Source organism: Aulostomus chinensis, chromosome 3, assembly GCF_037954235.1.
Source record: "Aulostomus chinensis isolate RoL2024-O1b breed Wild chromosome 3, RoL_Achi_v1.0, whole genome shotgun sequence".
Lineage (NCBI taxonomy): Eukaryota > Metazoa > Chordata > Actinopteri > Syngnathiformes > Aulostomidae > Aulostomus > Aulostomus chinensis.
The window spans coordinates 10688680-10715906 of NC_141322.1; the positions used below are offsets into that span (position 1 = coordinate 10688680).

Here is a 27227-nt window from a genome sequence, read left to right on the forward strand (position 1 = left end):
ATAAACCGAGTTATGAACTAATATCACAAGAAAGATGAAATGTGTTAAAACTGTAATTGTAATAGCACAAATGCTTTATGTCATAAAGATTAATAATACCTTACAAGTGCAGATGTTCTTCCTGCTATTACTGAAAAAAAGGAAAGGTGAGGACTTTCTGCACCAGCTTTTCCTTGTTACAACTCTCCAAACCTAAGACATGTGAAGGCTTCTGCCTCTTCTGTCTAGATATGATAAATTATTGAGAGATCTTGCCAACCAAGATGACCTCTCTTGTCAGAAACTGATCTGATTGATTGTGTCAAATCATCCAGAGTTGAATCGACAGGGGTACTCTCAGTCAGTTGTGTGTGTGTGTGTGTGTGTGTGTGTGTGTGTGTGTGTGTGCGTGTGTGCACGCGTGTACGCGTGTGTGTGATTGTGAGACATTGACTGACTGCTTTAGAATTCAATTTTATACTTCATCAAGTATACAGACAAAATTATGTAAAGCCCCCATATCATAGCTTTACCAGGAAAACATTTGCTCAGTGAAGGAGAAGATTCAGAACCTTTAAAGTTACATCAGTTCAGTTTATGCCTGATGAGTGATGCTTTTCATGGAAAAGGAAATCTGAATTGTCCTGTTTGATATCTTGATATAGAACGAATCTTGACAAGTACTTGATGTCATGAGGGTTTCACGAACAGGTTTCTTGATGGTATTGTGAACATATGCACTGGTCCAGTGAATCTTTTCCATCAGAGGGAGACACACTCCTTTGTCCCACTATTGAGTCTGTAGGGTTTGAGAACTGTTCTTGACCTGAGTCAGAACACTGCTGTGTGAAAGTAGTACCCAGCAGAGGGCGCTGTGTTCTGCCTTTCGAGCAAACAAATGTGTAAAAGAGAATGACCCACATGTAGCTTGAAGGTCTGCAGGCATTCTGGACTGGAGAGGGTGGAGTCATGGTTGGAGTTGAGTCAGAGACAAGAAAAAACAAAAATCCCTCTTAAAGGGCCCTCACACCCATGTTGCTCGATCTAAAAGTGATGATTGATTACAAGCCAAAATTCACAAATTAATCAATACAGAATGGACCTTTATGAGCAAACTCATGTGCTTCCCTCTTGTTCCAGCTGAGGTTGACATTATTAGTCCATCCATCCATTTTCTTCAGCTTATTCCTGTTAAGTGTCGCGGGGGGGTGGAGCCTATCCCAGCAGCCTTCAGGCGAGAGGTGGGTTTCACCCTGGACAGGTCGCCAGTCCATCGCAGGGCCAACACATAGAGACAGACAACCATTCACACTTACAGTCACACCTACAGTCAATTTAGAGTATCAATCAGCCTTGTCCCTTCTTGATGTCTTTGGACTGTGGGAGGAAGCTGGAGTACCAGAGAGAACCCACACAGGAACAGGGAGAACATGGAGACTCCACACAGAAAGATCCTGTGCCTGACCCGGGGCTCGAACCCGGGACCTTCTTGCTGTGAGGCGACAGTGCTGACCACTGCACCACCACATTATTAGTCATATGTCATATATTTTCAAAACTTTGCAATTTAGTGCACATATTCAAGCTGTTTTGGTGAACGTCTTGTACATTCAAGCACTCGCCAAACTAGTTCCCACAGCGCTCAATGAGCTCATCGCTTCCAAGTAAATCCAGCCAAGTTTCTTCATGTTTGCCATGTGCCAAGATGAGTGTAGATTTCTGATCTGGCAATTCAGATTGCGAAATAATTCATTGGGCCAGGGTTGTGTCACACTCAAAACAATGAAATTGAACCATAAAACACCCTCGGAGTTGTTTTGATGAAATGGAAATTCAAGCAGAGAAAAATGTGCGTCATAATTTGTTTTTAACCTTTTATTTAAATGATGTCTCAGCCCTCCCTCAGGCCTTTGATGACTGTTAGTATTGAAATGTCATCTCATCAATAAAAAGATAAATGCATATGGAGCAAGTGTGTATGAACTAAAACTCCTCAAAAAATTATCAAAATGAACTAAAACTGTTATACACTCTTACAATTGAAACAGTAATGACAGAGCAGGTTTTGTTGGTACCTATAATTTAAGCATGTTGGCAGTTGTTGTAATAACTTTTACTGCCAGAGGATGGAGATGCTGCAGTAATGCTTTGGGAGGATGAGGCTCTCTGTTCTATTCTTGTCCTTTAGTGCCACCAAGAGGTTTTGTTTTGCATGAAATGCCATGAAGAGTATGAGACGGATAATTTCCTCTACATATTAAGAGTTTGTAGAGGAGTAATACTGCCGATGTGTGTACTCATCAACATTTTGGTTTACTCAGTGAAACATCCACATCTGCTTGATGAAAGAATTTGCTACAGATCTTCATGGCTGTTAGACAATAACTCTGTCTAACTTTGCTGAACTTCACATTTACTGTTCCAGGTGAAGTCCCTCAATGACTCCTGCAGGATCGGAGGATCAGAGGTCCTGCCCCTCTGAGCTGCCTTGGATTGTGAGCAACACCAGGCCGGCCAGTAGGTCTGTTTGAATGGGAGGAAGTGAGTTGAGTTGATATCATCAGGAGGAAGGTCAGAAATACCGTCCTGAGGGGTGAGATGACAGGTTTGTAATTCTTGCATCAGTGCTGGTCAAGAAACACACCTGGTAACTCTTTCACAGTGAATAAACACAAATAATTTTAAACTCAAGATAAACAAAGTAAGTGACATCAGACAGGACTGTTAAATAACATACAAAACACAGACATTGTTGATTTTATCGTCGCATGATGGTATTTATTCTACAATATTGATTAATTGCTTCAGTCTTTATGTTTGCATCTGGGTCAGTTACATTGTAGGCTGACAGAATCTGTCTTTTCTACATGTAACCTGAACAGGCAAAAAAGGAAATATTCAATATTGTTTGAATGGTCAGATATAGTAAATCCCCTCTTGTTTGCATGCTCATCTGTGTATTTGTAATCATATATTTCAATTCAGTGTTAATGAATTTGTTTGAAGCTGACTGTTGAATGAAGCACTGATGGTGTTTGGCTCCTTTAAGAATCTTTTTTCTTCACCTCCTGTCAAATCCACCCATAACTCCACCCTATGCAGGCCAGCTTGCCCACAGACCAGAAAAGATACATGAGTCACTGGAAGACCAGACAACAGCGCCCTCCACTGCTCGGGCAAAAAAACTCCAAAGCCCCCACATGTGGTTAATTCGGTCTGTAACAACAAAGGAATCTTAGTGCAGCTGGTTTTATGATACAAGTAAAAGAGGAAGGAACATATTTTGTAAGAGGACAAACACATGTTATAAGTCAGTATCATCTTATAAAACCCAGTTAATAATCGTCCTGTTGTATTTATTTGACCAAACACTGATGGAAATGGTTATTCTCTCTGTTTCTCAATGACAGGAAGGGCTATCTCATAGGAAGTGGAAGTAGGAGCGTCCCTCTCTCTCTCTCTCTCTCTCACACACACACACACACACACACACACACACACACACACACACACACACACACACACACACACACACGCACGCACGCACACACACACACACGCATGCTTGTCCACTTGCCTGCCCATCCTGTAGCAGTGAGGGTGTGAGCCAGGAACACCCCCTCTCTCCAGGGCTATGACTGCCTGCTAGTATTTTGGTAATCGTCATCCTCCCTGACCTGCTGGCCCGACGCTGGCGCCAGGAGTCTCCCCACCTCCTCTCCACCTCCTCGAGCCCACTACCCCAACCCCACCGATAATTCGGACCAGCTGTTGCAAGGTGCTTTGCTTGCTCCCACCCACCATACTCACACTTGCCTCCTGTATGGCCATGAGTAAGTCTTGGGAAAAATGTCTGGCTGTGGGATATTTTGGAGGCCTCCCAATCTCAAACTTTGCATGGGGTCTCACTGGTGCATAAAATAAATCCAAGTCAATCACAGGCCCAGTTCCTGCTCTGCAACAAATCAGCAGTGTTTTGGTTTGATGTTGCAATATGGAAACACACATTCGGTGGGGTCGTGTTGTGGCAGGGAGTCAAACACTGATATTTGCTTTTGCTGCTGCTTCAGGAGTGTCACTGACCTGAATTTCTCTCATTCCTGGAACCATCCAGTCTTAATGAAATGGAATGTGTGTCACTGTGAAATAAGAGTCCCGTACAGAATTGAGCTCCTCATTGGAATCACATGAAGAGCATGTGCATCCTCAATGATCAAGTGATACTGTGAGGGGATTGAGAATAATTGCCAAAGAATGTTTGACAAGAAGTCGGGGAAAGAGATAGAAGAGAGCCTCGATTTCATTCTGGAAAGGAAGCACGTGCACTTTTAGAGCGTTGTGTGTTTTTGGCATTTAGGGGCTCTGTGTAAAATAAGGTGCCTCTCTGTCTAAGGCCTAACCGCACTGGGACTCTGGACTGAGATGGAGGGGAACCCCAAGCTTTTGATCCACACTCCACAACCCCCAGCACTGCTGAGTAATGGCCCACAAGTGAACTGTGCATATGTGTGTGTGTGTGTGTGTGTGTGTGTGTGTGTGTGTGTGTGTGTGTGTGTGTGTGTGTGTGTGTGACAGAGGTTTGGATTGTTTTTCTCGTGGTGGTGGTGGCGGTAATGATGTCTCGTAGAACAGCAGTGGATGGTTATCAGAGACAGAGGCCCGATAGAGGGGGTGGGGGACTGGTACAAAGAGCTGTTCTGGTGGAACTATGGAGAAAAATAGTTCATGCTGCACTGGGATTTCCTGCCTTTGCCCTGGCTAGCCCCCCTCCCTCTCCTGTCTACCCACTCTGTTCTCAACGCCCTTCAGCAGTATGGAAACTGTTCGGGACTATGTTTCAGCTTGAGATGAGGGAGCCAATTGATTTAATTAAAACGGCTGCAGGAATATTTAGGTGAGAGATTCAGTGTTGATCCAGACTGTTACAATCAGGTTTCCATAATCCCATTTCCTCCTTTAATCTATCCACCCACAATATGTCTAAATCATGTCCTTCACATTGTCATGCAACCGCTCTGGTTGATGTTATCTGATCTCTGATCATGCACAGCTGGAATACACATTGTGTTGTCGCCTGATATTGATCCTGTGAAAGCAGGCAGCCGCATCTCTGCTTGTGTTAAACATTGAAAGCACAGGTGCCTCGCCATTTGGGTGCCCTCAGATGTATCGTGTGGGTGTAAAAGAGGGGGTTGATGGGGGATTGTGCCCAGGATGAGGAGGTCTAAACCAGAGCTTTGATCTTAGGTGTCAACGGTGGAGGTAGGGGGCATGTGTCACTCATTAGCAGTGTGGTGAGAGTGTAGCTGCTCACAGGTCCTTCTAGTGTGGAGCAGAGTGGGGAGGATGTTGTGAAAATTGTGTTCCTGCTTATAAACCCGGAGGGTGCGGCGTCAAGGCTGTGGAAGGGGTGGGGGTGGGGGTGTGATGGGGCAGCTGAGAGAAAAAAAAAACCTGGAGGAAAGCAGTGCAACAATTTTCATAACTGCATATGTGTTGAGCATTGCTTTGTGGTGCACACTTGTACGCTAAACTGATAGCACAGGAAGTCACATAGACGATTTCATTGAAAAGCTCTGCTGCCAGCACTCACTGTCTTGGGAGAGGAGGGAAATGGAAACCAGATGTCTGAGATCCACCGTGAATATGTCAAAGCTCCCGGACTATGTGAAATCCTCTATGTCCCATTGGTGGACTGAAACTTTTCTGCACTGTCATCAGTAATGTCTATTATACACCCTCCCAGTGGACATACACTCTTGGCTTCATCTACAACCTGGAAACTAAAGGAAAGAAGCTTTGCTGTTCCAGAAGTTTTTTTTTTTTTTTTTTTTCTGTTCCTTAGGTTTCAAGCCTCACCACATTCCTCAAATTTCAGGGTAACTTCCCATATCCCAAGGCTCAGTCGGGTGGCAAATCTCTCAGCACTCCTTTGTGGATAGATTGCTTTCTCTTGCTTGAGAAAATAACAAGCTATAGAGTAATGACTTAACAAGCAACAGGATAATGGCTTCAACATGTGCGGGACTGTGTGGATTCAGGGTTGCGCGAGTGCTTTGCTTACTCTCCTGTGTATGTGTGTGTGCCTATTGTTTAAGAGCCAACTGTGCAGAATCAACTGGCTCTGTTTGGTTGGAATTGTTTGAAAGCTGGACGTGTGATGAATAGACCGCTCTCCTCTATGTCTGGAGCCTCCAAGACTGGGGGATCAGCAGCGGCCGGTGTGTCACCATGACAGGGACGGCCTGTGGGGTATCTGTGGGAGAGCCGGGTGTTTTTCATCTTAACCAGCTGTTGCCTTAGCCTCCCACACAGAGAGAACACTTCTCAGTGTTTATCGCTGTGATAACCTATGTGTATGTTTGTATCAGAAGATGTTGGAGCCAGTTTGACAGCGCGAAGTAATAGATGATAAAATGACAGCTGCTGTACGGGCAAGTGTGCTCATCAAGCATATTGTTGGTGTTTACTATCTGTTGCAGTGTCTTGATGCCGAGCATCTGTTCCCATGGAGCTGTGCCTCAAGTCTTAACTTTCTTTGATCTACAATGGAACAAATGGGAAGCACTTGACACCTAAGACTGAGCAGTGACATACCAAACTGCAAATATGCAGCAGGTGTAGCTGCACACTCTGAGAGGTTCATGAGAAATGGCTGGGGTTATGACTTGATTAACAATCCACTTCCTGTCAGTCATATGTGTGTGACACATTTAGTTAAAGCATGACTTGGCTTGCTCGAGTAGGTTGTTCTTCCTTTCACGCAGCTCTTTAAGTTAAATCCAAAACCTTGAAAATCAGGGAACAAATGGTGAGACAATCTGTGACATAGCCTGTTGCTGTTGACACACAGTGACATGTTCTGACAGGTGAGCAGAAATCTACATTACCTCTGTCATAGGACTCTGTCAGGGCCTGCAGCAACAGATCAACGTCCTCTTGCACCTCGTCTGGGAAAATATGCTGAAATGTTCATGGTGACAAACAGATAATGTTACTTGTAATGTCAAGTTGAATAAACTCTTGTCCAAACTGAAATAAGTCTCCAAGTAATTCCATCTAATGGAGAGCTGCCCGAAGAGGGGCCTCCACAATGTTCAGCGTGGCCCGCCAGATTAGAAAATTATTGCCTAATCCCTGTTTTTTCTTTTGTGTGGTAAAATGTCTTCAGAATGCCTGTAAATACCTTATATTTATTCATTTATCTATTTTTCATAACTTGATTAGAGTGACTCTTAGTGCAGAATCTCATTTTGGAACCACCGAAGTAAGACAAAATGGAGAGGAAGAGACAGAAGCACAAAGACAAAAGGCATTTGTTTTTTTTGTACTCAGCTCACCATTAAGTTTCAGTTTTGAGCCCTTGAGGGAAAAATGTTGGGGCACCACTGTTCTAGTGCCACCATCAAGCCAAGTGTCAGTTTTTGCATTTCTTTGATTTATGACCTGTAGCACTAATGATATTTCCATGTCTCTCTTGTCTTGTTTGGTTAAGAAGAGTCACTTCATATGTGGGACATTTTGGCTGCTGCTCCTTAGATGCCACACAAGAATTTGGGAGTAATGATGGTTAAGAAATCAGGGTCAAGATACTCTCAGAGATTTTTTTTTCCTGTCCCATGCAGGCTAGAGGTTTATGTTCTCCCTCCCTCTCTTCTCAGTGTGAGGCAATGCTCAGAACGACACAGAGGGAAAGCAGGCGCCATCCATCCTTCTACCTCTCCCCCTTTTCCGTTCCCTTGCTATGCTTCTCACTGGCATCAAATCTGCAGCAACACATGTCTCTGATCAAGTCCAGCCTGCGTCATCAGTTAGTAAACTCCAGGCTCCAGGAAAACCAACAGAGAGCACATTCATAGCCGACGACCCTGTGACTGAGTGTGTGATTCATTACTCTTTAATATGCATCCCTACCCCCATCCCCTAACCCATCCAACCGCTGCCTTGGGGCAACTCCACGGCCTGATCAAGTCCACCATTAAGCATACTTGTGATATTACTGCTGTTGGCCTTCTTATTTACCAGATGCTGCCCTTGAGTGTCCGTCCTGTTTGCAGCGCAGCAGATAGAAATTAGTTCTGCATTCTGACATTTAAATCAGCAACCTGAACTTTAGCATGTGAACACAAATATAGCAGATCTCTGAAGCACTATAGTCCCACCAAGAGTAGACTTATTAGCACTGTAAAATTAGAGTAATGAAGACCTGGTGAGAGAAGTGACAGACACTGAGAGGTGATAATCATCGTGGAGGAGACAAGGGGAGTAATACATGAGGTGAGAGGCTCTTGGGAAGTACAGCTTAGGATAGCTTGTGCAATCAAAGCTGTTGCATGAAGCATGAGGAAGGTCCTATTTCCATTTCAATGTAAAATTGCCTTTTCACACTGTTGAGGTTGTATTTTACGCATCCCAATTCCCTAGGTGATGCAGGTCCTCAGTGTATGATCAGGTGACCGTAACGAGTCAGTGAAATTCAGGTGATAGTCACAAGTGTATAAGACATGGTCAGTATCTATGCTATGATTCATTGGAAGGCAAATTTGTCTGCAGGCCTTTTCTGGGAAAACGCTTTCTCCAGGTCTCATGAGCGCAAGATGAGTCCTGTTTACGAGAGGTTGAAAGCTCCTTCCTTTCACCCAGGCTGTGAGTCCTCACTGCTGTTGCTGCTGTTGCTGCTGCTGCTGCTGCTGCTACACTGAAGGCTACTCTTTAGTTCCAGGCCACCCAACTCCGGCCCAAATCTTGGCTATCCCAACAGCTGATGGGGTGGGGGTGGAGGGGAACATGGTGCAGCAGCAGGAACAGCACAAGATCTCTACAGCTCTTCAGCCCAGGCTGCTTTTTTGGGTAAAGCAGGCCAGTGTAAACTCCCACTTCCTGTTGGGATGTCTCAGAGGGGGAGAGATGATCCTTCTGTGAAGAGGGAAAGGGTTTGCTGCACTGTGGGACACACACACACACACACACACACACACACACACACACACACACACACACACACACACATACACAAATAGAAATACAGCCATAGAAGCATGCAGAGAGAGAGCAGAGTGAGAGCGAGCGAGAGAGCGAGAGAGCAAGAGAGCGAGGAATACACAAACACGGTGGGGTTCAGGAATGTTAAACACATGCTTTATGGCATAAATAGCAGCCACTTTTGGTAAATTACAGTGAGTGCTCTGGCGCTGTAAAGCACACAGCAGGAAAACGCTCTCACATTTCACATCCCGGGCCTCCACTCTCTTCAAGCATTGAGAAAGGAGCATATTGTGTTTCCATTTCTCTATAAAAAGGTAGAAATAAGTACAGTAACATGTGATGCAGCAAAGATTTCAGATATTTACATTGAAACTGGCTAAATAAAGCTCCAGAGCCACTGTGGTAACAATGACCTGGGAAGACCAGAGGAAGGCAAAACAAGGCTCTGTATAGTATAACATAAAAAATATTGCATCCTGTGTTTTCCTTCAGTACTTAAAAAACAAACATCACCAGAAAACTTGAGAGAAAAGTCAAGTTTGTTAGTGTGGCTAACACCCCCTCCTCAGGACATGTAACCAGCTGACATCATGCAAACAATCCTGCAGTAACCACCAACAGCTGAGATTTAATAGCTGTTTTATCCAACATTGTCCGAGAGAGGACATAAGACCACAATAGCCAAAGTGGTCATAATCAGCAGTTCCAATTGGACCTGCTTGGCGTATCAGTCTTGTGTGCGAGGCTGCTGCAGTGGTCGTGCTGGCGGGGAGCAAGCACATATATTTCCCTGACTCAGGAGGGAATAAGAAGCTGCCGTGGAACAGTTTACCTCACTGTGCTGGCCTGGCTCGGCCTCTGCCCACGCACACCGACTAAGTGGCTGACTAGTGGCCTGACTTACTAACTGAGAGCAGAGGAGCCATGGGAACCTAAAGCTCCAGTCTGGCAGAGTCTGACTCACCGTCTAGGCTAAGAACGAGGAGAACGTTATACTCTCCCAAAGGAGGAAAAAATATACACACACTGCAATCATGAATGTAGCTCTCTAGAATTCCCCTTTAATATCATTTCAAGGTCTGTAGTGAGCACATTTGAATGAAGTCTTTGATTAAAAACAGAACTTGTCTTTTGAAGCACACATTCACACACGCAGCCGTGTTTGCACAGCGTCAGCAAGAAGTAGACGGCAGGTGGAAAACTGGAAGCAGGTGTTGTTCCTATCCATCACGCAAGTGTGTTCACCTGCAGTTCACGTTCAGAACAATAGTGAGTTCACAGCTAAAATGTGGAGAGAGTTAATGATCAAGCAGCCCTGTCATAACTGACTGCTTTCATTTCCGCATCTCATCACAGAGCTGATAAAACTGCCCGCTTTTAACTTATGGATGGCAAAATAATCAAGTTTTTATAAACATAAATTACTTTATTGAATGAAAACTCATGAGTTATGGCATACAAGAAATAGAAGTGAACACACAAGCATGATACAAAATTGAAATAACACATCATCTGCACATTGCACTGTAAAACACTGCCATAACTGTGTAGGAAAGTTAAAAATGCATCTTTGAACTGTCCATTTACAGAGTTCCGATCACATATTCAGCAACTATACTTTCATGGTGTAAACTTTAAAAATGTTTGGTCCCAGCCTTTTGGTTCTAATTTCTTTGAATACTGCAATCCTTCTTTTCTTAAAGCCACAAATACTTACTGAGGTTAGAAAAGGCACATTTTTTTGGTTTTAAAGAGAAAACAATTTCTAGGCACAAACTTGGTTCACGTACAAAATATGGCTTTAGCAGGTATTATTAACACTGTGGTAACGTTGAGTGCACGGCTGGCATTGCCATCCGCATTGCAGTTGCACTGCAAAGTGAAGCTTCTTTGGAACAACAAAAGAGGGAACATCGTTTCCTATCTCCAAAACTCATCAGATTACAGAGAAGGTTTGGATGTAGTCAAAATAGAGGCTTAAGATGATCCCTGCTGTTGAAAAACGACTAACTGATGCCCTCCTTTTGTGATGACATGCTTCCTCTTTTTTCCTTAGCAAACCAAGGGCAGTGGAAGTCACCTGCTATCATCCAGTGAAGGTCATGACTGTAGCACCTGTTAGCACCTCGTCTATCTACACCACAGTACCAGGGACAGCTGTGTGTGCATTTGCTTTTGTGTGTATGAGTGTGAGTGTGTGTGTGTGTGTGTGTGTGTGTTTAGAGGCACGCTGAGAGATTTATTCCACCCACGCACCCCTACCTCTCAGCAGCTGTGTGTAGGCCATGATCCTGAGCTGGCCGGCACCAGGACGGAGACAGGAAAGAACACCTCTCACCTCAATGAGTTCACTACATCTTTGTTCTTTGGAATGGGCACAATTGCAACAAAGAGGCTGATATCAAGTGAGTGACAGCTCAGATTTGGTCCAGCAGCCTCAAGACTTCAAACTAGAGGGGAAAAATAATGTGTTCTTCAGCTGTTTTGTCTTAGAGCAGAGGGGTTAAAGGCTTGTAAAAATTCAGATCCATAATGAGGCTTGATTCTCTCCAGGTCTCTTAAAGCGGGCCATTTCATGCTTTTTGAGGCCTTACAGATCATCAACAGGCCAGCCGGGCTGGTGAAGACCCCCCCCCCCCCACAACTGTTGCTACGAGCCCACCACTACCTTGAGCTCTAAGTGTGTCCCTCTGTGTCTCTGTGGTTTCTCATGCTGAGGCAGAGCAGCATCCTGAGGAGCTGTGTTTCTGCAGCAATGACATGCGGCTGAAGGTGCGAGAGCAGACACCACACTGGTACTTCTTCACCTCGGCATGGGTTTGCAGATGAGCTCGCAGGTTGGAGCGGTCAGCAAAGGCACGGTTGCAGTGGGGGCAGGAGAAGGGACGCTCACCTGTACAAGAAACAAGAGATGTGTTGTCACATGACCTTACAGATACTCCCTTTAGGGAGCAGGTGATGCTCATAATGATCCTCAGACGGTCCACAAGAGCCTTCTGTTAACACATATCTCTGTCTCTGTCTCTCTCTCTCTCTCTCACTCGCTCACTCACACACACACATACACAAACAGGAACCAACACGTGGAAGGCTGGTAGTGTCACACCTGACTGAATTAGCATGATTCAATCAAAGCCAAATGAGATTAGCGTGCTAACAAGCTGCTTGAGGTACTAAGTGCTCAGTGATAGCAGACAGCCTTCAGGCATTCATTCAGCCCTTTGTCACCGCTGTGTCCCTTTTCAGTTGTCTTCCTCGGAGGCTTTGATAAGATAATTAGCCGGCGAGCCATTGTTGTTAGTGCATTAAACACAATGAGTAATCAATGAGCACAGAGTCTACAGTGGGCTTCCCTATGTGATCATGTCTGCTGATCAAGTATTGAGCTCATCAGACTGATTGTTATGGATATCCTGCTCCCTCATGACACAGCCTAAAAGACCATGGTGATTCAAAATCACACACTCAGAAGTAGATTTACATTTTGTGCATGAATTGGTTTTGACTCAACAGAGTCAAAATGTTTCAGGAAGAAGAGTATCTCTCACCTGTGTGTGTGCGGATGTGGCCGCGCAGCAGCCATGGCCTGGAGAAGGCCTTTCCACAGGTGGTGCACACACAGGGAAGGGTGTGTGAGCGGATGTGCATCTTCAGAGCCCCCAGGCTGGTGTACTCTTTGGGGCAGTGTTTGCAGGGAAATGCAGGTCTGGTTGCTGTTACAGGGGCCTCCCTCTCCTCCTCCTCCTCTGGAGGACTGACATGGGCCATGATGCCTGTGCATTTCATCCGCTGACGAGGGGCATATGTGTGGACGGGCTCAGGGCTGGGGGGATCTGAGGTGCGCCCTTCGTCCTCCTCTCCACTACTGCTGGCGCTGCTACTGAGGCTGGATGGGGAGCTGAGGTCCAGGGGGCCAGGGGTGGCAGAGGGCTCTGTTTGGGAGGTTGGCAGGTAGAGAGCAGGCAGGACACTTAGGTCCCACACCAGGCCCGTAGTGAAGCAGGTGGCAGTAGACGTGTCATGCCCAGATGAGAGCTCAGCCAGCGGATAACTTTCCAGTGAAGTGTCTGAAGAAGAAGAGGGATTGATTCACAAATAACACCAACAGTCCATCAAAGAAGCAACTCTTCAAGTTCAAAATAATGTAGACAAGAACAACAAATTCAAGATTTGACATTTAATTAATATCATCATTACTCCTAATCTCTGTGAATTTTTTTTTTTGGTTATAGTTTTTTTTTTTAAAAAACATGTATTGAGCTTAAAGCAGGAGTCTAAGTATGGTTTCATCGGCCGTTTCCTCCCACGTATTCACAAGGGCTGGTAACATGAATGGAGCTCTGTCTGCTTGCAGTAAGGGAGGAAAGTGCATGTAACGGGCCCCGACATGATCGGGGAGTAACTGGATTTGTAGTTGAAGCAGTCAAAAACGCACAAACAAACCATACTTTTACATATGTAGATACCACACTCGAGAATGCACTCTACTTTGCGCACTTAGAAGGAAAACTTTGATCATTCAAACAGTGAACAAAAACAAATTCATAACTCACCATTCTGGCATTCCAGTTCACTATAGTTTGGCTTTTGTTTGGCGAAGTACTTTTTGACCAAGAAAGACCGAGGCATTTTCCTGGTGAACGTTAAATCTCCGTGCGTAAAAGTATCCGATGGTCACGGCGCACGGTCTCTGGAACAAAGTAAATCAAATCTTGGTCCTCGAATCGTTGGAAATCCTAAAAAAAATACGCTCCTTTAGTCCACAAGTATGTGTGAACTTCGGCAGAAAATGAGTGTGCAGCCTTCATGCAGAATGACTAAATGCTGGCCTCTGTTCTGAAATACTCTGACACAGGCGATAGGGGTGTGCTCGCCCCGAGGGCCCTCCCCACCTCCCCACCTCCCGAACTCACAGATCCCTGCTCTGCCTCGCTGGAAGAAGCCTTCATACTAGACACCTCACAGCACCAAAACACCAACCTCGTACTGTGTGAACACAGCGGGCTCAAGGGACTGCGGGAATGATGGGTCGATGTTAACGTCATCAGTTATAATCAGACGTTAAAATAACACACCAAAGCACTGCACGGTCCAGGAGAGCTACCAACTGCACGGAGGGGAACTGTTTTTCACTCTCAAAACAACTTTTATTCAAGGCTAGTGATGGTACGCATGGCCTTCATGGCGGCTGCAACCAAGTTCAGTTTAAAATCATCACTGTATAATTTAGGCCATTATGGATCCTAACGAATTGAGATAAATAACGGGAACCAAACAAAGCAAAAATTAAAACAAACAAAACTTTATCTGTGCGAGTTTTTTTTAATGTATTGACGACTAGGGTGCGTGACGTCTTCTGAAATATTTGATAGATTTAACATTTGTCTGCACTTCTTTAGTGGAGTTGCTACCGATACGCGCTTCATGATTGTAAACAGAAGTCTCACTTAAACCCACAGACGGGTTGTCAAAGCGTCAAGAGTCAAACTTCAGCAGAGTAACTGCACCATCTCATGGAAACAAATAGAAATTAAACATCACCTTATCAGATCATTCCAGAGCTTTCCAATCAGTCAGGGGATCGATCTAAACTGGATTCAAGACCGTCCGTTTGACTGTCAGTAGTTTGTTCTGCTTAGGAAAACTTAAAAAAAAACATTTGTACAATTTTTAAGATAAAGTAAACATAACTGATGACAATAAAAAAATCAGTCTGAAAATATTCTATCAGAAGGAAGGATTAGATGAAGGGATCGTGCAGCCTCCAGTAGGCTACTATACAAGCGCAGTAGCAAACGTCATTGCATGAAGGCAAAAACAGAAATACAGGCTGTAAAGAAATAAAAGAAACCATTAAAGCCTACAGGAATAGTATAATGTATACTGTATTTAGTTCAATTGTAAATTGCATACTGGACTCTTAATTATATCTGTGATATATGTGAACATTTGGACACATCTGCTTTGGACCAGGTCACGGAGACGATCGATCTTTCCTTTTGGTGAGCAACTCTGTCTATTTTAAGAGAAAATAGGACACCACTTACACTGGGCCTGTACTCACACCACACACACGTTTGTGTGTGTGTGTGTGTGTGTGTGTGTGTGTGTGTGTGTGCGCGTGTGTGAGCGTGTGTGTATGTGCGCACGTGTGTGTGCGTGTGTGAGCGTGTGTGCATGTGCGCACGTGTGTGAAGATTTACGTTTGTCATCAGTGAATCTCAAGTGACCACCAGGTGGAGACAAAAGGATATTTGTCCACTCCGTCCTCTTGGTAATAGTGTCCTATAATATAATAGTGTCAGTTCTTGTCCTGCAACCATGGCAAGAACAATAAACTCATTAGATCCCTGTTTAAAAAGGACGCCATTACAGTTCCATATGTGATGTCATACTGGAATAAATACGTGGATCACATCGACTGGAAAAAGGTCTGGCTTTTACCCAACAAACGATATCTGTTGACCAATAAAGTTAGAGAAAGTTGGTTTAAAGTCATTCATAGGTTTTACCCCTCAAATGAACACATTGTCAAAAGGTTCAAAAAAGACATTGTTGTGAAATGCACTTTTGGTTCTGTAAAGGTCGAAACAGTTACTCATTTATTTTGGCACTGCCCCATTGTCCAAGGCTTTTGGATTGAAATCTGTGATTATGTGGTTAACAATATTGAAAAAGATTTTAAGTTGTTTTGGAAGGATGCGCTGCTTGGTCTATATGACGTTAACAGTAATAAGTCCAAGCCAAATGAAACATTTATTATCAATCTTATGATTCTTCTGGCTAATTTCACATTCATAAATGTAGATTCACTCATAGAAAACCTTTTTTCATCGCCTTTCACACTGAAGTCAAGCAGTACTTTGATTCAATTAAATTCTCTCTCAATCAAAAGGCAATCAAAATCTTGAATATCTGTAAACATTTTGACATTCTCTTGTTAACTCATATTCCCCCTGGCATTGTTTATGTTCTTACATTACTAGATATGTCCTTTTTTTGTGAAATTCTGAAGCTATACTATTTTGCAAAGTACAAGACTTTGATATAATTGCTAATTCGTAATCTTTGCAAACGATAATTAAAGTTTAAAAAAAATAGTGTTCAGTTTATGACAGGAAGTCTCCCAGCATTTTTTCTATCAACAACAATCAACATGTGTCATTTTACTTCTCTGTTCCAGCAAAGGTTTTACACTTTTACACTTACAAGGTCCATAATGGCCGATCTTGACATAAACTCACTGTGAGGCTGAAAAATAGGATTTTGGTCCCTTTCATGGTCTCTAACTCTGCATTGCAACAGGAAATACAGTTATCACAGTCAGAGGGATAAAATTACATTTCCTGATATCACAACAGTCTCGTTTTGTCCTCAGGTTTCCTCTCAGTCCTGCTTAGCCCGATAAACATCTGGACAACACACAAGACACATCAAGGAGTTGGCATCATTTCATTCTTTTGAACCTCATAAGAATCAAAACTTAGTTCTCTCACTTTATTTTATACATGCTGTACATATATATATATATATATATATATATATATATATATATGCTGTACACATATATATATATATATATATATATATATGCTGTACACATATATATATATATGCTGTACACATATATATATGCTGTACACATATATATATATGCTGTACACATATGTATATGCTGTACACACACACACACACATATATATATATATATATATATATATATATATATATATATATATATATACACACACAAGATATTGCCAAAAGTATTCGCTCACCTGCCTTGACTCACATATGAGCTTTAGTGACATCCCATTCCTAATCAATATGACGTGGGTCCACCCTTTGCAGCTAGAACAGCTTCAATTCTTCTGGGAAGGCTGTCCACAAGGTTTAGGAGTGTGTTTATGGGGATTTTTGACCATTCTTCCAGAAGCGCATTTGTGAGGTCACACACTGATGTTGGCCGAGAAGGCCTGGCTCTGACTCTCGGCTCTAATTCATCCCAAAGGTGTTCTATCGGGTTGAGGTCAGGACTCTGTGCAGGCCAGTCAAGTTCATCCACACCAGACTCTGCCATCCACGTCTTTATGGACCTTGCTTTGTGCACTGGTGCACAGTCATGTTGGAAAACGAAGGGGCCAGCTGCCACTGTTCTAGAGTCCAGTGGCGGCGTGCTTTACACCACTGCACCCGACGCTTTGCATTGCACCTGGTGATGTATGGCTTGGATGCAGCTGCTCGACCATGGAAACCCATTCCATGAAGCTCTCTGCGCACTGTTGTTGAGCTAATCTGAAGGCCACATGAAGTTTGGAGGTCTGTAGTGATTGACTCTGCAGAAAGTTGGCGACCTCTTCACACTATGCGCTTCATCATCCGCTGAGCCCACTCCGTCAGTTTACGTGGCCTACCACTTCGTGGCTGAGTTGCTGTCGTTCCCAAACACTTCCATTTCCTTATAATACAGCTGACAGTTGACTATGGAATATTTAGTAGCGAGGAAATTTCACGACTGGATTTGTTGCACAGGTGGCATCCTATCAGTGTTCCATGCTGGAATTCACTGAGCTCCTGAGAGCGACCCATTCTTTCACAAATGTTTTTAAAGACAGTCTGCATGCCTTGGTGCTTCATTTTATACACCTGTGGCCATGGAAGTGATTGGAACACCTGATTCTGATCATTTGGATGGGTGAGCAAATACTTTTGGCAATATAGTGTATATATATATATATATACACACACACACCATGTGTCTGCACATCAGGTATTTGCAAATAATGCGCTGTAAATAGATTTTATGTTGCTAGAAATGTTTATTCTTTTGACACAATTGTTTTCTTCCATCCATCCATTTTCTTCCACTTATTGGTTTTTATTATAATTACATACATAGACCAACAACCATTCACACTAATCAATCAGACTGATGTCTTTGAGCTGTCGGAAGAAGCTGGAGCACCAGAGACAACCCAAGCAGGTACGGGGAGAACATGGAGACTCCACACAGAAAGATCCTGTGTCCGAGCAGGGACTCGAACCCAGCACCTTCTTGCAATGAGGCGACAGTGCTGATCACTGCACCACCGTGCCACTATTGTTGTTTTCTTTTAGTATAAATATCCCACGTTTAACAAAGCAGCCGGAGCCCAACATGAGGTGTGATGGGATACATCTTGACACCAGTGTTTCATCTTTGACGACTGTGAAACAAAACTGCGGACGCCGATTGGAGGTTCGCTCCCAGTGGGCGGGGGCGGGGCTTGTGCTTTTTGCGAACGGTTGAATTTGAAATATTGAAACAACAGTCTTGCTGAATGCCATAGGCTTTTAGAGAATCGTTTAGTAATTGTAAAGTTTATCATTTATTTTTTAAAGCAACCTAATGACCTGGAGTCAACGCGAGAGGCGTCAGTAGCAGGTAAGACAATGACAGATGGTCAGCAGACCATAATGTAGTCCGTTTTTCTATTTGCTTTTTCAAAGTTAACGGTGATTTTGAAGGCACTTGCTGACTGCTGGATGACCTTAGCGTAGATTTCAGCTGTGGACAAAAGAAATAATGTATTAGAACGAACAAGGAGAAGATTGAGACACTGATTGGTCAGTCTGATAGGTTTGATCCAATAAGATCTTTGAGCCTGCAATCGTGTTTTTTTCTCCCTTCATTTAAAAACAAACGGTAAAATATGACCTCATTATAAAAAAAATATGACAGTTATTGTGCACTGATAGTAATTTAGTCATTATTGTGCAGTGGTCGCACAGGGAGCTGCCCCCCCTCCACAGTACAGGGCAGACCAGCCCATGTTTGATAAAGCAGCCCCTCCTCCATGTATCTAGAAACAGATGGACCCAAACAATGACATTCTGGGGGAGTGGGCATTTTGGAAATCACTGCACTGCACAGTTTTTGATTGGACATCCCAGTCAGCTGACCCAATGTTATTGGACTTTTGAAAAATAATAATGCAAGAGGGGTCTTGAAGGGTTACCCACTTCCTAACAGCCAATGAGGGATTTGTGTGTGTGAGCGCTGATGCTGTAGGAACATGTAAGTAACAGCTGTGTGTCTTCATCAGCTGAAGCCCTTGGACCCAGCTGAGTTCCCTGCTGAACACTGACGGGGAGGGAAATAAGAGCCTCAGCAGCACCTCAGGGGGAGTCGGCATGTTCCGAACGATCACACGTCTGCTCTTTGGGGGAGAAGAGGAGAGCCCCGATGATCAGCTCAAGTCTGGAGAAGTGTTGGAAGAAGGCTGGCTGGTAGTCAGTCATCAAGGTGAGTCATGTAGCAACAATAGATTCATTAAAAAAATAAAATAGATTCCACAACAGTATGTAACAATGTTCTTACCTGAAATAGACAGATTTGGGATTTATGCATATCTGATTTCAAGGAAAAAAACATGAACCTCATTCAATCTAAATAATTAAGCTGATTATCATGATTGTACAAGGAGCTCTCCACCTGTGTGTCCTCAGAGGCAGATTCAGCAGAGCTCAAGACTGCGGAGGAGCCCACCCAGCCTTCATACTTTGCTCTTAATGCAGAAACTGTTCCAAAACTGGACCCTGATACCAGGTAACAGAGAGGAAATCAAATGATTTTTTATTCATATTGACTTTAACGTGCAGGTCAAACAAGTTTGATTGTTCTTTATATGTATTTCAACCTTTTTTCACTGTTCCTGGAACTCCACATTAATGCAAGTTAATTGATCATCACCTGAATGTGTCTGTTCTTCTTGTTTTGTCCAGGGCGGTTGATCCAGACATCGCAGGTCCGAGCAGCAGCAGAACTACCAACAACAGTCAAACAATTTCTGCCCTTGTTTCTCAGCCTAAAGCTCTGGAGGAGGTCACGCAGGTCACCTGCATCCAAAAAGCAAAGTTGTGGACAAACCGTCACTACACGTCCCGTAACGCCATTGAGCGTCAGAACCGCACCCGCCAAGGAGTGGTACATCCGACCTTTCACCTCCAACAGCCAGGGCATCGCAGCATAAGCCACTGAAGCTCCCGAAAATTCTCTCACATCATGAAACACTCTCAGACCTCTCCTTTGTTCTGACATGTCTTCTGCAGATTCAGTCTTGATGTAACCCAGACAACACTTGACAATTGTTACCAGTTGATTGGCAGCTACATCACAAACCTCGTGACCTCATGAAATGAGATACTGTTGTTGTTTTTTTTGTGTTTTTGGTAATTGCACCAAGCCTATGCAGAATGTGTCCTTAAACAGTTTGAAACAAATTCCTATCATATGTGTCCTGATGGTTTTACCTGTGCATTTTTGGTACAAAACCTTTTATACATCATTAAAAATACCAAATCTGCTGCTTGTGCTGTGATTCTATGATCCTCTTGCCAGTATTCTTCCTTCTGAAAGAACCATCCTTCCATCCATCCATTTTCTACCACTTATTTCTGCTAAGGGTCATGGGGGCTGGAGCCGATCCCAGCAGCCTTAAGGCGAGAGGCAGGGTTCACCCTGGACAGGTCAGCAGTCCATCACAGGGCCAACACATAGAGACAGACAACCATTCACACTCACAGTCACACCTACGGTCAATTTAGAGTAGCAATCAGCCTCGTCCCCTCTTGATGTCTTTGGACTGTGGGAGGAAGCTGGAGTACCAGAGAGAACCCACACAGGAACAGGGAGAACACGGAGACTCCACACAGAAAGATCCTGTGCTAGAGCCAGGGCTCGAACCCAGAACCTTCTTGCTGTGAGGCGACAGTGCTAACCACTGCACCACCATGCCGCCCCCCTAAAGGAACTATGCGTTGAAATAGATCAGTCTTTGCTTAGAGGTATTATGCCAAACTCTTCCCCAGTGCTTTGGGTACAAATGATCCTGATGTCTCTTACAGTAAACTCCATATTAGGAAATTTCATCAAAAAAATAACTGATCAAAATGCCCTCCATGTGCTGAAATAAAAAAAAAGGAAACAAATAAAGACACACACACACACACACACAAATATATACATTTTTAAAATATATATGAATAAATTAAAAAATATTTACATATATATATATATATAAATCTACTGAGGATTTTTTAATCTATAGCAGTATAGTGCATTTGCAGCACGTCCTGAACAGGCACTTTTTTTTATTCATCTACAACTGACATCAAAATGTTTAAATATAGTGGTGCTGCAAAGTCTTGATTTAAAAAAAAAACCTGTTTAACATTCATGAAAGAATAACAATACATTTTGATGTCATGGCATATTGGAGATATAGTGCGGAACATTGTCGGTTTTTAAAAAAAAACAAAATTTGAATTCTGATGAATCTTAAACGATGTGATGCAACAGAAATTGAACATCTTTCAACATTGGCTTGTCACATAGAGAGCAATCAGTCTTTCTGGATAGAAATCACTAGATTAAATACGAAAATGTGGTCTTAATGGAATTTTTGACATTAGTTTGAAATCTGCTTTTCTGTGCAAACCTGACACATTTTTGGACCTCACTTGGCTGGCATCTCAACAAGATCCCGAGTGTTCTCTGTTTTCTGAGTTCCAGACACAGGTGAAGCAACGATGTGTGTATCTGAAACGCGTGATTTCAAAAATGTTTTTAATTCTTTGTCTTTCTGCATTCAGTTTTTGTCCTCGTGACTCCTGATCTTGCCTGCTTTAGCAACTATAACTTTTAGTGGCAAGAAAACAGAGAACTTCCCCCACTGCAAATTTTGAGCCCTCATTGGTTGGCAAGTAATTGCACCTGCTGTGGTCCAAAAGCTGTTTTGCATGTGGGGGAAGTCCATGAAGATGCTTGTCATCTCCTTAGTTTGATGGTAGGTATTGAGAATGGAGACGTCTCCTGAAACAAAACTTAACCAGCTGACATTATTCAGTTACAAAAGTTTTGGTTCATCTCAGCTGCCTGATGGCTTGTCACAAGGTAAGTGCAAATGTGACTTAAATAATAAGTATGGATGAAGCTGTAGTACAATCTTGGCTCAGCACACATGTACTACATGCAGTGTGTGTTTTTTTTCCCTTTTCTTTCTGCCACTGATTTACACCTGCCGTGTTTCTAATTTGCAATACAACAGGTGTTTTTTTACACAATTTACACCTGATTGCATGCCAAAGAGACAATTGACAATAACAGGAAAGTGGGCTGACGTCAACCAATCAAACCAGTCCACTGAGATGTGTTTTGTAAACGAAACGTTTCAATCTTGTCCCCTGCTGCTGCCACAGATCTTGGCCGACTCCCGAAAGAGACACCTCTGAAAGAGGTGGCCCCTGGCTGTGCAAATGTGGGTGATCAAAGCCATTTCAAACTCAAAGAGGCAGACGAGGCCCGCTACTGGGAGGACAAGCTCCACTACTTGTATGCCATATCCATCACCTTTACCATGGGAGTGACCATTGCTTTGATCCTGCACATCTACCTCAGGGACAGTGTGGTATGTCCTGCCATATATCTGTACATACACATATCTACTGCTGCATCATTGGTCCTCATCAACTTCAGGTCATCAAGAAAGGCATGTTGGTGTCAGATCATGAACACTGCACAGCACTTGGCCAGAAAGTTCTCCGTGATCAGGGCTCCAGTGTGGATGCAGCCATCGCTGCCACGCTGTGTTTGGGTGTTGTGCATCCACATGTGTCTGGTATTGGTGGGTAAGTGACTTTTTTGAATACACTCGCTGTAACATAAATGCTAAAGTTTGACTGACTCCTCATTTATGCTTTCTTTTTTTACACAGAGGAGGCGTGATGCTGGTTCATGACATCCATAAAAATGAAACAAAGTTAATAAATTTTCAGGGAACTGCACCTAAAAGACTCAATGAGGGAATGCTGCAAAATGGCTCAGAACTAAAGGTAACATAAAATTGCAGTGTCATATATCAGAGGTCTTTAGAGGAACACGTTGACCTTTTGGGAAACAGGCTTGTCTGCCTTTATAAGAATTCATGCAGTTTTGGGGGAAAAACTGTATTGATGTCATTTGACAAGGCTATAATACACTTTGTAACATCAATAATTCATTGGGCTAAGCTAACTAGAAGCTCAATTCTTGTTAAGGTCACACCGGGAAGATGAGGGTATCCCTCTACTTCTCTGGCCAAGGGGAGGAAAACTGGTTGGCATGTTCCTTTAATCTCAACTCAAATGTTTAGGCAGGTCTGCTAGTGGGAGTGCCAGGAATGCTCAGGGGATTACACCTTGCTCATACACTCTATGGAAGGTAAACATGACTCAAATTCTTTCATTTTCAGTCTATTTTTCTTACATTTTGAAGTCAGACATGTTTCTACCACAAATTCACAACAGTTTATCCTGGAGGGAGGTGGTTGGCCGAGTAGCTACTGTAGCCAAAGAGGGTTTCAATGTATCTCAGAGTCTTGGTGAGTCAAACCTCATCTGACCAGTTGTTCACTTGCCCTCTTTATATAACCTGTTGATGTCATATGACGACAATACACACAAAGGTGAATCATATGTCATTCTTTACAGCCGACGCAATATCAAAAGTAAAAGGCGAGCAGCTTTTGCAGCATTTCAGAGCCACGTTCTTCCCTGATGGCAGTGCTTTGCATCCTGGTTCATTGCTGAGGATGCCAGGTCTGGCTAGAGTCCTGGAAGATGACCCATCAGACTTCTACGATGGAAACTTGTCAGTAGAAGTAGAGGATGAGGTGAATGACATTAAACATCTGTTTCAGTACAAACATTACAGTGTGACATTCCCAATCTCAGAGATCGAGTGTTTTACACACAGGTGCGAGCCAACGGTGGGGTCCTGAGCAGAGAGGACATCAGCAATTACAGTATTGATGCAGGACATCCAGTTGAAGGGCTGTACAATGGTAAAGACGTTCTAAATTCTCAGAAAAAAAGTATGGATCTTTATCTGTGTCGTTACTTCTGTCTTAGATTTTATCGTTCAAGTTCCTCCTCCTCCGTCTGCTGGTGCAGATCTAGTAGTAGCTCTCAAACTTTTAGAGCGCTTCCACCACAAAGAGAAAAATAGCACAGGAAAACAAAGACACCACCTCATCACTGAGGTAATGGACAGCAAAGCTTAAATGATGTCTGTCTGAAGTCTGTATTTTATGGCCTGGTTGAATGGTTTTTACACATCTTTTTTCCCTCCTCTATAAAGGCTCTAAAAGCAGCTTTCACTGTGAATAGTGGCTTGGATGATCCTGAATATAATTCCTCGACGACGGCGCTGCTCTCAGGCTTACTAAGGTACACCGTATCTGGGACACCTATGCCTCAGTAGTAGTAGTAGCTGGCCCCAGCATGGTCCATGTTTGGGCCTGCTGTTCATTGCCATCTGGGGAAAAAAAAACCCAAGTGTGTCTGACTTTAGATTGTGCTCATGATTGTTTTCCTATTGATTGCAGCTCTCAACTACAGCTGCAGCCCTTTCATTTGAAAGAAAAGTTATTTCCAATTATTTCAATAATAATAATTTAATTTCAGTGTTTTTATCAAGCAGACATTAGCCTGTTCAGTGCTTGAAGTATTAGGATTTAGTGATTTTTAAAACAAATCCTTTAGAAACAAATATTATAGCAATATTTCATCAATTGATTGTGAAAATAATATGCAGATTTATCGATTAAGAAAAGAATTGCTAGTTGTTGACCTCTTCAGTTAATTTGTCCATTTAATATTTTAAAATGTTGGAAATGCTTAGAAGGAACTGCTTTAAAAGTTTTCAGCAATATTTAATTGGAATGAAAATAAAAGGTCTTTTAACTGTTAATTCTTTCAGCTCTTTTCAACTGAGATTTAGAGTTTACATGCCTTTCATTGTTTTGATCGGTAGTATTTTAATTTTCTATTGGTCATCTGTAGGGGCGATGACGAGCTTCTCCAGAGTATCAATTCCTCCCGCGCGTCTCCACCAGAGGAGCACAGTACTATCTATGGCCTGCAGATGGGGATGATGCATGGGCAAGTAGTGGTCATGGGCCCTGATGACCTCATGGTGTCAGTGGCTAGGTGGGCAGCTCGTAATGATGTGTGTGTGTGTGTGTGTGTGTGTGTGCGCTGCTGGCCATGATGACTTTGTGTTATCTTATCTTTTGTCCTTGTGATCTTGTAGTTCTCTGAGTGGGCCCTTTGGCAGTGGGATCATAACTCGCTCTGGCATTATTTTGAACAGCCTCATCCTTGACTTCTCCTGGCCCAATAAAACCCGAGGGCAACTCCCAAGCAGCCAGGTGCTTCATCATTAAATCAAACCAACTAAGATATAGTACTATTTTAATTATCTGAGTACTTTTTTACTCTAGAGAAACAGAATCCAGCCTGGAAGGAGGCCTCGGTTATCGCTTGTGCCAACGGTCGTGGTGCCGGCATCGCATGGATGTGGAATCTACATGGCCCTGTGTGGCTCAAACACACACAGCTTGAACACGATAAGTCAGGTCTGTTTCACCAAGCAGTTTAAGTGGTGTATTGTTTTTTTGTTTTGTTTTTAATTCAGCGGATACTATCATACTAAACATGTCATTATTAGGTGTTGATAAGCGTACTGTCGGACAATAAAGAGAGAACAACGACGACAAAACATCAAAAAGACAGACCTCCAGAAGAATGTAAGTATTTGCTGACCTTTGCTCTTATCTGGTCTACTCATTTCTATTAGTAATTATCAGTTTCACCATCATCAGCTGACAGTGGTGAGGAAAGTGTGTCATTCTTGCATGACCACAGAGGTCAGAAGGTGAAGACTGAGGCAGTTGTTCGTGGGATTATGAGGAACAAAGACACCATCAAGGCCATAGCTGTACCTCAGACGCTTTAATGAATTTAAATTTTAAATTCACATCGTCGATGAAACACCGTTGTAGGACGACAACGTCTGAATAAACTGTTGTAAAGTGGTGTGATGGGCTTGTCGTTTTCCTCACCTCTGTGTCCTCCATATTAATGGTCTTTCACCTGAAAACACAGATAAACATATTTCAGTTGTTGTGTTCTTGTTAGGAGTGAAACATTTGACTTTGGGTCTGTTTGAGGAAACACGCATATGCAAACTAGAAAAATGATGGCTCTTACGTAAGCTGATGAGCAGTCAAGATCCTGTCAGACGTGCATACCACCTGCATCAGTGGGCAGGACGAGTCACGTGTCGAGTCAACATGCAGACAAACATGCCACTCAAACACTGAACTCTAGACATTTTTGTTACTGTAGGTTCTTTTACTGTGTATATACGCTTCCTTTTGATTGGCTAGTAAGTAATATTCTTGTAATTTGAGTGCCATTATCAGGATATGAAATCCACGACATCTGTAACCAGAAAGCGGGTATGAGAAGAAATGAAGCTGCAATAACAATTTCCGACCAATTTTTTTCTGTCATGTAGTAAATGACAAATCCCAAGGACATAATCCTGTAAGTATTCTCAGTTCAAAAATACAATGTTGAGATTCATCACAACAGCTTTTACCTGAGTAAATGTCCACATTCAGAAAGGGAGCTGGGTCTTGTGATAACAGATGATGTGTAGGGAAATATTTGGGATAACGCAAGAATGTCCATTTGTGATCAAGAAAGATTTCAGCCTAAGATACAACACAGAACAGACGTTGGTCCAAACCCTTTCTCCAAATACAAAAGAGATATTTCTCCATTATTTCCCGAATATGAAAATGAGATCGGTGACCTCTTTCATTGCTTTTGGTCTTGTTTCAGAATACTAATGTAACTGAATAATGTATTTTAGATTTTAAAAAATTCTGAAGATAAAGTTTAAAGTGTTATGATGCCCGTGTTGTTGTGATGCCATGTAAAGCCCTTTGAGACCAACTGTAAAAAAGGGTTATACAAATAAAATTGCCTTGCCCTGCCTTTCCTTACCAGTTCTCTCCTCTCGTGGGCGTTCCCAGTGGCTGTTAAACTGATACACATAAGAAAAAGATCTTATTTAGTTTCCATTTGTTTAATAATGAAATCTCCTAATTTTCCTTTCATGTAAATTGTGATCTTGCTGCTACAGACCTTATTTTGATGATGTAATAACAGATAAATATTCATTTAGTTTGAAACAAAAATGATTCAAATACAACAAAAAATGACAGTGTGAAATGCATTCCAAAAGCAGCAAAACATGCAGATGAGAAAACAGAAAAAAAGGGGTGATAGTAGGGTACAGTTCATATATTACATTACAGGATAGCCCACAGTTAATGTACTACATTACAGGATAGCCCACAGTTCATGTACTACATTACAGGATAGCCCACAGT

At 42.9% G+C, this 27227-nt stretch overlaps 3 protein-coding genes across 7 annotated transcripts; 2 read left to right on the forward strand and 1 right to left on the reverse strand.

Moving 5' to 3' along the window:
* Positions 1-2442: 2442 nt before the first annotated feature.
* snai1a (snail family zinc finger 1a) lies at positions 2443-13788 on the reverse strand. 2 transcript variants are annotated; one of them, XR_015112266.1, is made up of 5 exons: positions 13518-13788; positions 12513-13031; positions 11633-11857; positions 6870-6942; positions 2443-2502 (listed from the first exon to the last, which is right to left on the reverse strand). XR_015112266.1 is itself a non-coding variant. In XM_086200620.1 (4 exons), exons 1-3 carry the CDS (start codon positions 13591-13593, stop codon positions 11673-11675), a joined length of 780 nt encoding a protein of 259 aa, XP_086056746.1. In that variant the 5' UTR covers positions 13594-13788; the 3' UTR covers positions 10069-11414; positions 11633-11672. The 2 variants fall into 2 exon arrangements, 1 of the variants encoding a protein (XP_086056746.1); XM_086200620.1 differs by lacking the exons at positions 2443-2502; positions 6870-6942 and adding an exon at positions 10069-11414.
* Positions 13789-18248: 4460 nt separating this feature from the next.
* LOC147267637 (uncharacterized) lies at positions 18249-20309 on the forward strand. The gene is made up of 4 exons (XM_086200621.1): positions 18249-18388; positions 19050-19249; positions 19453-19552; positions 19729-20309. Exons 2-4 carry the CDS (start codon positions 19138-19140, stop codon positions 19982-19984), a joined length of 468 nt encoding a protein of 155 aa, XP_086056747.1. The 5' UTR covers positions 18249-18388; positions 19050-19137; the 3' UTR covers positions 19985-20309.
* Positions 20310-21761: 1452 nt separating this feature from the next.
* LOC147267638 (glutathione hydrolase 7-like) lies at positions 21762-25854 on the forward strand. 4 transcript variants are annotated; one of them, XM_086200622.1, is made up of 15 exons: positions 21762-21898; positions 22204-22412; positions 22481-22632; positions 22719-22836; positions 23136-23203; positions 23290-23363; positions 23473-23654; positions 23738-23825; positions 23893-24023; positions 24122-24210; positions 24826-24972; positions 25076-25193; positions 25266-25400; positions 25493-25571; positions 25632-25854. In XM_086200622.1, exons 1-15 carry the CDS (start codon positions 21805-21807, stop codon positions 25778-25780), a joined length of 1833 nt encoding a protein of 610 aa, XP_086056748.1. In that variant the 5' UTR covers positions 21762-21804; the 3' UTR covers positions 25781-25854. The 4 variants fall into 4 exon arrangements, with proteins under 4 accessions (XP_086056748.1, XP_086056749.1, XP_086056751.1 ...); XM_086200623.1 differs by having other exon boundaries at positions 25647-25854; XM_086200625.1 differs by having other exon boundaries at positions 25136-25193.
* The last annotated feature ends 1373 nt before the right edge of the window (positions 25855-27227 follow it).